This window comes from Mesitornis unicolor, unplaced genomic scaffold (assembly GCF_000695765.1).
Source record: "Mesitornis unicolor isolate BGI_N332 unplaced genomic scaffold, ASM69576v1 scaffold11101, whole genome shotgun sequence".
NCBI lineage: Eukaryota > Metazoa > Chordata > Aves > Mesitornithiformes > Mesitornithidae > Mesitornis > Mesitornis unicolor.
Window position 1 is genome coordinate 23,582 of NW_010161701.1, and position 13,844 is coordinate 37,425.

At 40.7% G+C, this 13,844-nt stretch overlaps 1 protein-coding gene across 2 annotated transcripts in view; it reads left to right on the forward strand.

Annotated features, from left to right (window-relative positions):
* Positions 1–13,844, forward strand: part of LOC104547629 (ubiquitin carboxyl-terminal hydrolase 22) — a 54,029-nt gene that overhangs the window by 18,805 nt on the left and 21,380 nt on the right. For both annotated transcript variants that reach the window (XM_010193411.1, XM_010193412.1), the window contains one exon: positions 7,979–8,148. In XM_010193411.1, the coding sequence (XP_010191713.1) occupies positions 7,979–8,148 (170 nt within the window). The remainder of the gene's footprint in view (positions 1–7,978; positions 8,149–13,844) is intronic.

The window sequence follows — 13,844 nt, forward strand, 5'->3', positions numbered from 1 at the left end:
TTTTGGAGCCACTCCAACACCTGGGAGTCCCAGACTCCCTTGTTGCGATGTTTTCTAACTGTGAGACAATTATTTTTTAATATCTAATTAAATTTCACTTCTTCTGAGCTCAGTCTTATTTTTCATTCTAGCTTTGGTAGGCCACAAGAGTTAATTACAGCTCTCTTTGCAGTGGCCTGTAACATACTTGAAAATTGTCAGCCTGGCTGTTCCTCCATCAGCATTATCTTTTTTAATTAATGAACTCATCCAGTGGGTTCTTCAGTTGTTTCTCCTGTCTCAAATATTAATTTCATGCAAATTTTCACTCCTGTTCATGACTTTTCCCCAGTTTGCACAGGTATCTCTTAAAATGGGTGCTCAGTTCCAGACATCATCTGGCTGGGGTTTTCCTGTCGCCAGGACAGGGTGATTGCCTGCCAGGCTTTCTCATAGTCCTGTTAAGTTTCGAAATGCCATTTGTCTCAGAGCTGTATCAACTCATTAATATGCACAGTATTAAGCACAAAATGAATAGCACAATTAATATTGAATAATAATCAAGCACAATATTAAGTCATTTAGGCCGAGTTGCTATAGCCATTGCTCCTTATTATGGGTTTGTCCACTTATTTTTTCTCATTTCCTACTTCACTATTGTTTTTATTGACTTTAATTGATTTCCAATAGTTTCTCCCATTCGGCAAGTTGCTCTTGAATTTTTGTCATCTCCCAATTGCATTTGCACTTCCTCCATTCAGTTTGCCCCTTCTTCTAAGTATGCACAATGTAACGTCACTGAAGCTATTGAATAAAAACAGTGCATGCAATCAATTCCCCGTTAACTGACTGGAGTGGGGACAAACTAAATGCTGCAAAAACATTATTGGAGTCTGGATCCTCACTAAATCAATGCAAATTCAGCTGAGGCTGGGAGCAGCATGAATGTGTGCAGTGTCGATGTGGCTCTGTAAACAGCACCAACGTGTTCGCGTGGCGCCGTGCCCCAGGTAATGAACCTTCCAAGGACTGGGTAATGCAGTGCAATGCACCAAATCTGGTTGTGTAAAGAGTGTAACCGCATTTACTTGGTCTGGGCTACTTAATCTTGCCTGTGCAGAATCAGTGCTGTTGGTTTTTACGTGGTGGTGTGGATGAACTGGATCATCCTCATAGATGTGCTAGGAAATAGGTTTGTCTCTACTGATACACAGATGCTACAAACATCACCGTACAGATACCATGACATTTTAATGTAGGTAGCTTGCTACCTATTGGTAATGTCTCTTTTTTTTTTAACATACATATTTTTTATGGGAGAAAAAGAGTGAAAACAGTGACTTTTGAATGGGAATCCTAACGCAACATAAAAAAGGATAGCACTGTAAAGTCTCCTACGAATGTTGAGGTCACTCCAGAACTACCAAGTTGCACACAGATATGCTAGAAATTACAGGAAAAAAGGCTTTGAGTTGTTGTATGAACTTGAATGAAGTACACTTGAGCATGCATTTAAGTGTTGCATTTGAATCCCAACACTTAACGTGAGATTTTTCTGACAGCAAAACTGGGAGACACGAGCTGACATGTTCTGGTTTTTTTTGAACCCTGTTGTAATCTGGAAGCTGGAGAGTTGACTCTTTTCTAAAAGCAAAACCACCCTTGGCCAGTAGTAAGTACCTTAAGAAAAATAAGTAAATGGCAGAGCATCCAGTTAAGGTCACACCTTGCATTCAGTGCACGGGATATATTTTGTGGGTTTTTCCTGAGAAAAAATACTTACTCTGTTCTGTTTCTTAGCAGTTGATGATTTTGCTGTACGTGTGCCATCTGTGACGTATACTTCTTTCGTGGTGTAGCATCTTTTGTAGCTGGACTCCAGGATTCTCAACTGGAAACAAACTCAAGGGCAGGTCCCTTTAGTACACATAAACAAACTTTTCTGTTGAGCAATCTGTTATTTCAATAGAAATGGAAAAAATGCAGTGATCCAGAATCCTTTTGCCAGAAATCGGAAGGTTAAAGATGGGGTTTCATTTAGAACGCAGATATTTCTTTTTCCTAAGATACTTTTTTCATTTCAGAAAGCCTTTTCTGATGTAATTGCCTTTCTGTCTGTGTAGGGGTGGGTAAACTGGTAGTTTATGGTGCAATGCATAATGCAGTGAATCTAAAATAGTGCTATAACTTATTTTCTCTCTGTTAACAGGACAGGAAAATCCTGTTAACAGGAGAGAAAATCTCTGTTAAAAATCAGCCAAATGAAAACCCCAGAATCTGCCTTGTTACCTTCCTGCAGTGTAAAGGAGGTGTAATACCTAAATGTGGTGGCTTGTTACTGAAGGAATAAATTCATGCTTTATGTCTTAAAAGTGGTGGAAAAGTACAAGATGTGGTCGGCAGAACTCGGGTGAATTTTGAGATAACTTCTGAGAATTTTATGTCAGCGCTTTCCTGTTGAAATACAAACTTGATGCGGTCAAATTGTTTACTTGTACCTTTTAGGTTAGGGCATCACTGAGCATCGTTGTTTTTTCTGAGTATACTATTTTGGATCATACTTTCAACTCATTCAGTGATGTAAGTTGAAAGACAATTTATTATTTAAAGTTAAGTCACCACGTGTTCTTTAAATATCAGAAGGGATACCACATGTTTACTAAATGAGGTCATGTAGGAATTTCAGAGCATTTTTTATATCAAAACATCTAAAATCAAAACTTCATACTTGCCTTGATAAAATCTATTGATTTTACCCATAAGGAATATAATGGCTAAAACAGTTTATTTGTCCGGTGCAGGACACATCTAGCAAAGGTGTACTGTCTTTCAGCTTGAACTAATGTGTTAAGTATTTTTCTCTTGGGAGAGAGTATTAAGAAAGAAGTCTGAAAACAATAAAGAATAAGGCAGTAATTGAGGCATTGTAGACTAATATTAGAAAACAATAGGTCAGTGTTGATGATAATTGAAAACACGTACTCTAATGTATGTCAGTGGGTCCTGAAACTGAGTTGCTGGGATGCGAATTAGTTTCATGGTTGGTTGGTGGATTTGTGTCATGTGTTTGCTTGTACCTTTTAGGAATAAACAAACTATCACTTTTACAGATGTTAAAGCAAAGCTGTAAAACTCTTTGAATTTAAAGAATACAACCTATATGTTTTTGGAAACTCAGGTTGCACTGAAACGCCTTTTCTTCCCTCCACGCTCCCCTCCACCCCCAGTTATGTTTTTCTTTTCTGGTAGATCGCACGCTGTGTGTTTGCTGGTGGTGGAGACTTTGAATTGTTCCATTAACTTTTGAGATCAAGAGGTTGAAAAGTTCTCATTTAACTTGGCTGCAGCAAAAGTTAATGTAGCTTTTTTTTTTTTTGAAACTACTCACAAAATTATTTAATATCTGAATGCATCATTGGTAAGTTTGCTCTGTAAAAACCTCTGTAAAAAGCTTTTCTAATACATTTGACTCAGTATCTCTGTTTCTGCAGTTCCACGTGGGTTTCATGCAGCTGAGAAAGGATGCTTCAACTGAAGCAGTGTAGAATAAAGTCACCAAAACTGCCTGTTTTGGTTTGGTTTGGGTTTTCTGATAACTCACATGATCACTAAGTGTCACAGAATGTCATGCTTTTCCCTATATATACTTATAATTTCATCTATCTGCATGCTGTCGCTTTCTGCAATGTGTAGATTTATTTTTCTTTCTTTCCAGAGGGATTATGTTTTGAGAATAATCGCTGTCACTAACCCCATTAGCAAAACTATGGTGCTTTTTGCATGTAAGTGGAACAGTGGCGTATTGACCTGGCTGCGGCCACTTTTTGTAACAGATACATCCTGGTAACTGATGGTATGGTGTGTGCCTGAAACTTGAGAGCTGAGAGAGTTTGGTTTTAGCTGTAGATGCTAAGAAGTAGGGCAGTTCTCCCTTGATTTACATTTTCAGAAAGATGCTTTTAAAGGATGTTGCAAGTCTTGTTGATGAACGTAGGATGAAAACACAAATTGTTCTAGAAATCTTCGTTGCAGTGCTACGCTGTTTGTTTCCAAGGGTTATGTTGACCTCCCTAAATATTTCAGTGAGCGCTTCATCAGCTTGCACTGACTCCTGATACTGTCTGGTGGAGCTTCAGGGAAACATCAACACCAGATGGGAACTGGGAGGGCTGTGGGTGGGGGACAAAAAAATCCTCTAAGGTGTTGCCAACCTGTGTTTAATGTATAAAGGAGCTCGAGCCGGCTGTGCTTTAGTGCATCTGAATGATTTTCTGATTGTCTCACCAAGTTGTGTTACGTGGTGACCTGTGTTCTTACTTCCAGAACCTTCATTCAAATAAATCACAGTTTCTGTGTGGTAATATTTGTTCAGACTGGTTTGTCCGCTGTCTTTTTCCTATCCCAGCGTGAAGCCTTGTTTGCGACAAACAGAACCTCTTCCAGCAGAGCCTGATAGGCACCCGATTGGTGTTTCTGTATTTGTATTCATGTGTGGTCCTCTCATTTCCCCGCTTCCCCACCTTTAGTAGCTGTGCAGTTGCATTTCATAAAGAAGTGGAATTTCCTTATCTTGTTTTGGTGTTTCCATCTCGCCTGCGTGGGTGGACTTGCAGAACCAGTGTTCTGGATCTCCCTGCATCACAACAAGTGGTGTTCCCAGCACTGCAGATTTATTACTTGGAGCATTGGAAAAACCAAAACCCGTTACTGGAAGAAGATTGAAGAACTGAAGCTGACAAAGGTAAGCCAGCTGCTTAGGACCTACTTATGAGACCAAATGTAAAAAGCACTTCCCAAATGGGTTTACCTGTGCTCAGGGCATTGCAGAAGTAGTTTTCTTGCTGCTTTGCTTATGCCCTGCCTGTCCTGCATGGGTCAGAATGAGTAGTGGTCGTACACCATGCACGATGATTAAAGGGTGTTACTTCCTTTATGGTTATATACCATACAAGACAATTGTGTCTTGACAGCAATATTAATTTACTCCAGTATTTCCATTTACATCAGGAAGGTTCAGAAGTACAGCAGTGCTTTTCTGCTAACTGAACTTACCACAAGACCACACATCTGTGTCTAGAATATATTTAGTATCTTAGTGGTTGCTCTTGCTCATTTCAGAAATAGTTCATAAGAAGCAGAAATAGATATAACACTGTGAAGAGCAGCAGAAGTCTGCAGAGTGCCGCAGCTCTATTGCTAAAGGTTGGATCCTGTTAGCAATCCTTAGCCCACTCCTCTGTACAAATACTGTCCACTGAATGCTAGTGATGCTAGCAAAAGTGAACTTCTGCATTAGAGGCTTTGACGCGTTATTTTTCTTTTAATTTACGACCCACGTGTTGCAATGTGTGACTACTCCACTTAAATATTGCCAGGCTTTATTAATGGGGAGGGAATAGGTGTGGCAGAGACAGGTCTTTTCTTAGTATATGCCATATAGGGTTTAATTTTACCTGCTTTTCTCTCCAGCAAGACTCGTTTATTTCCCATAAAAGTTAAGCACAAGAGGATGTGTTGTTTTGAGTTCTGTCAGCTCTTATGTACATCAAATGTTGATGTTTTCCAAGATGCTGCGATCAGTTAAGCAGTATCTTAGCTGTAGTTCAGTGCATCGTACCTGTTTCATTTCAGTCATCAGTTTAAGAGGCAGTATAGCAGCTGCAGCATTGCTACCTCAAGGATAAGACTGATGTTTTCCCTTTCCTGCCAAGTAAGTTCTCCTGTTTTGCTACATTCACCATTTTCTTATTTTTGTGAGGGTTTGGAGTATTCATGTTTCAGCCTTGTCTGTTTTGCAGATTACTTTCTTCATCCAAGTGAAGTCATAGCCTATGAAGCTCTCCAAGCAAGTGGAGGCAACCAAGAGCCTTCTGCGTCTGATGCCTGTAACTATTCCTCTGGTGGCAACTTTGAGGAAGATTTGACTCTTGTGGTCACAGGGAAGGAAGGTCCAGCCACAGGCATGTAATAAATGATGCTTAATAAATGACTCCAAAAAGCTGCCTTTATGTGTTTGCTTTTACTTATGATGGCTCAATTAGATACCGAGAAGTGCTAGGGTGAGTCTCTGGATGTGTTACTGGTTTTACACAAATCGTGTGCGCTGCGCAGCCTGACTTTGGATTCTGGTGTTAACCAGAGGGACTGAGTTTTCCAGAGACAAACAGGGAGAGGCTCTGCTGCTGCTCAGAATCCCCTGGTACAACTCATGCATGTCCAAGGAACCCTGCAGGCTGCTGTTGGCAGTCTGTGATTGAAATAATAGCAGTTTTAAATGGAAAATACAGGGAAGAGGTAGACCAGAGGTACCGACCAAACATTTCTCGACTTGCACAGCATGAACACCTTTCTGTCGTGATGATGATTGCAGAAACGCATAGTCTGGGTCTCAAAATAGGATTGTGGACAAGGTTGAAGCATCACACCATATTTCAAGCTGCTACCACAAATTAACTATTTAACACTTTGCTAATGTTGTGCATACACTTGTTGCCTCCCGGCATGAAAATAAAGCGAATAATTGCAATAAGCTTTCTGCCCAGCAGAAGTTACTGTAATATAATGAGAAACTTTATCCTGCACTTTGAGTAAAGAGAAGCAAGAGAAAGCTGTCGGAAGGAGGGTGGTGTTGCATTAGATACAGGGGAAAATGCTTGAGGAAAAGGGCTGAGGGCTCTGTGTCCATCGCCTCCAGCTCAGTCTGCAGTTCAAGCTGATGTAGTGCGGTTTCTCCCTGGTAACGTAGCAACGGGGCCACACCTCCTCCTGCTAGAAAGATGCTAAGGAGCCCTTTGAGCACTATCTGGTGTACTGCAAGGGAACTGCACCATTTTTAATTGCCACAGCATTGCCAGTTGATAACTTTTATTTTTTTCCATGTGGAACAGCAAAGAAATTCTTTGTTTTCTGTCGTGTAATCCTGTTTTTTCATTCACGCCTATGTAGTAATCCCGTTTATATTGCAGAAAAGTACTATGTTAATTCTTAATTAATACCAGAATTGTATCTATTGGTGCATTTTCTCTTGTTTCGAAGTAAGTTTTTGATTAAAAATAAGCATTCTTGTCTACCTGATGCTCCTCTCATTTAGCATTCCTGTATGGTGATGTTATGTTAACGTTTTGGAAGAGTACTCAAGGATTTGAGCATGTTTTTCTTCTCGCTTAGACTTTGCAAATGACTGAAAAGCTTTCCCCACTCCTAACCTCTCTTCTGTTGTGCAACAAAAGAGCTTTCCTTTAAGCACCTTGGTTTCCAAGCACAAGAAATCATCTCTGGGCATTACTGAACGTTTGACTTAAGGTGTGATGAATCCTCTTATGCCGAGTTGAATTTTTTTGATGTATGCTGTAGATTAATGCTTAACTTAGCTAAAACGAGCGTGGAACTAGAATTGTTCAGAGTTTCTCTTTAAGGTTTTGTTTGGATCTTGGGTTTTGTACCAAAAAAAAAAAGGATGTGCTAAGTCTGCACTGGATGTCACAGCCTGTTTTGTTGAGGCTGTTTCCTTTGCTGCCTGTCTTAGGTGATGGTTGCATTATAACAGCACAAAATCCTTATTCTGGCTTCATGACCTGCATGAGGGAAAGCCTTTTTAAGCTATCTGAAGATGCATTTATTGATTGATTTCAGTGTATTGGTTTCTTACTGTAGCAACGTACCAGTTGTCATTGCACTTTGGGAACAGCTTGGGAAGGGGGTTCGTTTTGGTGATGTATGGCAAAACAGCCGTTAAAAAGTAATGCTGTTGGTGTTACTGTACTTTGAGGTTTCCTCTCTTCTGAGAATTTAAAGAAACAAATCCTAGCGTAGATCAGAAAGCGTGTGCCTTGAGTACATCAAAACCAATAGCCTCCCTAAGCCAGTATAAAACTGTACTTGAAGCTGCACATAAACAGTAAATCTGCGGCAATATTGTGAAAACTGTATAAAAATGCAAATACACCATTTTGTTAACTTGATAATGCTTATGCATCCCCTCCCCCTTCTGTCTTTATAGGTCTACGAGGGCTAATCAATCTTGGGAACACATGTTTTATGAACTGTATTGTCCAGGCACTTACCCACACTCCACTGCTGCGAGATTTCTTCCTCTCCGACAGGCACAAATGTGAAATGCAAAGCCCCAGCTCATGTCTGGTCTGTGAAATGTCTACGCTTTTTCAGGAGGTGAGTGCTGTTTGCCACATTAGCGTTGCTTTTCCACAGGTGCCGGCTGTTTCTTACCCCCAAAAAAAGAGGTTGTGTTCTATTTGCAAATATATAGGAATGCAAATTATGTTTCCCCTCAAGATGTGGCAAAACAGAGCAGTAAAGACTGAGACCCTAGTGTCAAAAATACCCAGTTGCTGAAAAGGAAACTCTTGGCCTTTTAAGTCCTGTTCTTAAGTCACCCTTGTTTAAGCAAAGCTGGTATTGGAAATAATTACAGTGCTGCCTGCTCTTCTGAGACTGATCTGCAAGGCTTTAGTCTTAAAGCTGAATGTGTGCTTTAATTAAAGGTGCGAGTTGTAACTGGAAAATATGTCACGGGCTCTTTGGGTGATAATGGGAGTAAGAAGAAAGCAGTAGTTACATAGCCTCGTGGTTTAAGGCGCTGGATTATGTAGGTCTGTATAAATATTTTAAAGATCTCGATTCAGTGCTTTCTAACAGGAGGTAACATCTTTGCTATCATCTCTTACGTGGAAACCCATTAGTGCCAGGAGGATGTAGAAAAGTGAACGTGTTGGTGCATGCAAGCCCCTTTCTCACACAGGGGACTGGCTTTGCAGCGTGCGTTTCTCTGCACGTCTGCTCTGTGCTGCATGAGACAGACACGGTCTTTTCCTTAATACATAGTCAAAGAGTTTTATTCATTATCTTAATTCCAGGAGTAATGTAAGGATTATGGCTAGACCTGGGCTTCCAATTTAAGGTGAATCTTAAGTAAAACAAACAAATCCAGTGCTGTGCCATTCCCTCAGTAATAAATCTGCTTTCTTGGTAAGTGAAAATAACCAAACCCCAAAAAAAGCTATGGTACATGCTGTCACAGAGCATTTAAGATAGCTGGAGATGTCTGTGTACACAGCATGTCTTTAGTGTATATGCTGGCGTGGACGTTCATTCAAGCTGAGACCGACCTAAAATAGCTTTACCTTTATCTTGTGATTTTCAATTTGATTTTACTTCTGTGCCTTTTGCACCAGCAGTGATTCTTTTTGGTCATTGCAGGCGAGTTAAACACACGTGGAAGGTAAAGTCCCCTTTAGCCATTTCAGTACGAACGCTCAGGTGAATTTGCAACTTCTTTTGCTGCTTATCAGTCATTAGTTGTACATTATAGTTCTTATTTTTTAATGTATTTTCCATTTATTCCTGAGTCTGTCAGGAAAGGAGGTGAAAACAAAAGGCAGGCATACCAATAGGTAGCAGCTGCGGGATTATTGAAACCAGATGTGCAGTTAAATGGGGAAATATCACTCTGCCTAGATGAAAAAAAAACAACAGTCATGGTATATAAATACCAGTTCCTGTACATTGTTAGTTTAGAAACCTATTTGCTTATTAAAAAAAAAAGGTCCTATTATAATCTTGATAACCTTTCATCCAACTGTGGTATGAAGTCTCATTCTGATGAATATCACCACTGTTTACACACATGCATCTTTTTAAAAATCCCTTGGGAACAGGGAAATGAGTGTTGCGTTACAGATTGAGGGGCTGGAGGAAAGATGGAGACTGTCTAGATAATGGTTTTTATTTCCATTTTTGCATGTGGAGCCCTGTTGACAGCCTAGGAGGCCTTTCGCTAGACGATGTACAAGCCTGTAACAAAGACCAGGCTGTTACCCAAAATGGGGTTTAAATGCAGCGTTAGTATTAGTTCCAATTGTAATCAAGTTGAATTTCACACACAGCTTTGGGAATCTCAGCCTTCATTTTCCCCAGTCAAAATTCATGCCTACGCTTGCATTAGTTCTAATAATTAATATTCTGCGACGTGAGGGTATACAAATGAGAGGAGAGCCGTATTTGAGATACCAGGGTGTGGAGATGGCCGTACAATAGTCTCTGTATTTATTTCACATTGAAATATTGCAGCTCAGTGCTGTGGGAGGACAACAAAAAGTGACTCAACCACCTCGAGGTGAAAGCTCGTGCACCTCCACGAGCAGAGCTGCAGTGTCTGTAACCAGCTCAGTATATCTGAACTTGCAAGCAGTAAATACCATGTTATGTTTACAGCTCTGGCAGCACTCATTGTAAAATCCTGCTTCCCAGTGAGTTTTAATTTCTCTGCATTCCGAATTAAACCCAAGATCTGGCGGTTTTGGAGCAGAGTGGTTATCTTCATGTCCCAACTACATGCAGTGGTTTCGGTGAAGATTCCTGCTCTGTCTTTGCAGAGGTGAGGTCTGAATGAAGGGAAACGAAATAGTGAAGAATTCCTTTGTAATTGAATTACCAGGGAGACTTTGGTTCAGGTTCTGTCTTGTTTTCACGTAGTTTTCCCACCGGGATCAACTGGTGTGGTTATCCCAAGGCGTTTTACCCAGCGACAACCGATCAGGGCAAGGGTTAAACTTCATCTCCCCTCCACCCTTCTCCTCTGGAGGTGTGATCTTAGGCAAAAGGAATGCCAGGGGATCTGGTGGATGCAGGCCAGGGAGAGCTCTCCAGAAGAAAAAGAGACTGTTTTGAACATTAAATTAAACTTAGGATACATACATAAGCAAGTTTTGCTTCTTAAACAAAAAACACTTGTCCCTTTTTTTATGTTTAAGATCATTTAGTTATATAGGTTGTGGGATTTCTCTGTGATAAGCTACAAAGTCCTTCCACCTTGAAGTAGGTTGGTGGTGAGTAATGAGTATCGGATGGTTCTGAGAGTTGAGGGTGGTTTTTTTCCTGGTAGCTTTTCTTGCACATATGCCAAGCATTGATCTCTGTTTGTTTTTAAAATATCCAGCTGCATCAATCAACGTTGTCACTTGTGCTACTTGAAACCTAGTTCTCAGCAGAGTCATGACATGAATTACACTGCATAAGAAAAGGAATGAACAGGATTTGGGAATAACAGATAGTGGTGAAACTGGATGGAGGGAAGATAGGACACACAGAATCCGTTCATTGAGCCTTTGGGCTGCAAGGGTTTGTGCACTACTTTTTACCTACTGGTATTTGTGTTGTAGTTTTGCTTTGCCAATGAAAATTAATTTCGAGCTGGTCCACACCCTAAGGTTTATCCAAGTCCTCTGCAGAGTTCAGGATGGCAGGATTAGCAGATCTGTATTTTGGCATGCTTTGACTGGAATAGCAAGAATACCTGGGAATACAGCGGAATGGATCCACTCCACTTGAGATGTCAAGAGTAAAGTTGCCTTTATTCCCATCATTACTCATCCTCATGAGCCTGTCAAAGTGCACAGCACAACTGCGTGGAGAGCAGAGAAGTGAGCACAGAAAGGAAGAAGAATGAGATGATTTATGGCTTTGAAACCTTGATGGTACGCCGTTGAAATCACTTCAGTATAGAATAAGTTACAAAGAAAAAGTAGTTGAGAGGCTTTACATAGACTTGCCTTGTGTTTTGTAATGGAAAATACAGTTTGTGCCGATTTAGTCAACTCTAAGAGGAGGTTTTAGCTTCTCAAGTTGGACTGGGGCCTGGTACAGGATTTATGCCCATAAATTCTTGATTACAAAGCTTGGAGGGTGTTTAGTTGATACCTATGTGGGATAGATCAAATGTGTATGCTCACATAGTTGGGAAACTTGCACGCATGTGTTGTTGGCAGGAAGAAGAGAAAGAAATACGGTTGTGTGTGGTGGTGGAGGGGTTGTTTTTGATTTGAGGTTTCTTTGTGTGTTGGTTTTTTTCATGTGTTTTGGGTTTTATTTTTAAACCTGACATATCTGTATGTTTTGGGTAACAATAATGCAAAATACAAAGCCTAAAATCCTCTAAATCCACTGTAGAGTCTTCCTTTTAGAATCCCAGGGCAAGTTTTTAAGTGCAAAATAGAAGAAAGTTACTGTTACTTGGGTTGTGTGTAAGAATGGAGGCTTTGAGTCCTGGTTTGGTGGGGTTTTGTCTTTTTTTCCCTCGGAACAGCAATTAACCGGTGTTATTACCAAGCGTTTTCAAATTGCTTGAACCAGTTCTCTCCAATATAAACAACTGATACTGCTGAACTGAAAACAAATTTAAACAAAAACTGGTTTAAATTATGCTTGGAAGAATTGTGCCATTGAGGTGTTTTAAAGCTGACTTGCCAATACATCATTATTTATATTTGCACACTTTAATGAAAAGGTTTTTCGAATAGTGCTTGAATAAGACTTTACATGGGCTTTATTTCCTTTCTTTGTGGATTGGAACAGCTCTGATGGGCTCCGCTTCCCAGCAGCGAGGAAATGACAGAGATGGGATGGATGTTTTATGCATTCCAGTTAAAATACGGCTCTTGAATGTGCTCAGCATCTTTTGTTTCATTTTTTATATATTAGAACAGCAACGCTTTGCCCCCACCTCCATGTATATTCAGCAGCGTTCTTACTCAATGTGCTTCTAATTTCTGTGTGATAATATCTAATAATTTGATAAAGCATCTTGGTAGAGTCTTCTAATCCTAACGAAGCGCTAGACGGTGTAAAATCTGCTGGCAGGTCTAGCGTCTGCAGTGGAGTAATTACAGAGAGTGCTGCTGGTTGAAATGACTGGAGAGCTCTGGGCCTAATTGCGAGGAGTGACAGAACGGCCAAGTTTTATTGCCGCAGTTCCCTGAATGATGTTGAGCAGCAGCTGCGTCAGCAGATTTCAATTACCGTACCGCTGCGCCGGTCCCTCGGTGTCATTCCTGTTGGCAGCGGCGTTAACTATTGATCTTCTTATTTATAGAAGCGGTTGGTGGTGGTTGGCTGCAGAGGTTTCGCTTCTTGTTTGGAAAAAGCGAGAAAGAAATTTCATTGCCAAGGAAATACACTAAAACCATTTAGAAAACCTTCCAGATGTGAGGACCGTACTACCCATTGCTTACCAATCCCTTAAAATACAACATATTTTATCTAGGCAGGTTTGTAGCACAATGCCTGTGCTTGCACTGAGATCAAATGCTCAGAGACTGGGCAGGGAGAGACCTAAAGCAGGGGAAGGAAGCCTGCTTTTCCAGTGAGAGTGAGAAATTTATATACTGCTGGGGTTTTAAATCTTGTTTTCTTCTCTGTATTTACTGCTTACTGTCTTCTTTGGGAAGAGCAACTGAAAATAGACCACCATCCGTTTGATGGGATCTTGGCAAACCATAATCGTGGTGTTGCAGGCACCCTCTGCTGGCAAACACCTTTTCCAAAGGTTAGGGAAGGCAAAATGACTTCCAAATGTTCAGTTATTAAAAGTAAAATGTTACCTCGTTAAATACAACCTGAAGCCCAAGTGAATTATCCCTTCTGGGCCTTTTTTGGCTCCCTGCAGGGACACCACAAGCATCTCTGCTTTGCTTTTGGAGCTGGTATCGTGTTGGCAGGGGTTTGTGAATAGATACAGAAATCTCTTTGCTCAGGAGGGAACTGGTAGCTTCAGTCTCAGACTCGAGGTGCCAGAATTGGCAGCAAAAGTGGGGACCCATGAAGATGGAAGTGGAAGAGTTGCAGCAGTAGCATGGAAACGAAGAGGGTAAAGGAAGGAGCTGAACCTCGACCCAGGGAAACACAAACCCTTAGTGTAGTGGGGTTTGGTTTTGGGGTGGTTTTTTTTTAAAACTTTTTTGCTGGTTTTGTGGATTTTCATTTTTTTTTAAGTGGCTGGGGTTTATTTTTTTAAAAAGGCCCAAATAAAACCCCCAAACCCATGTATTGAGCTGAACCTCGACCCAGGGAAA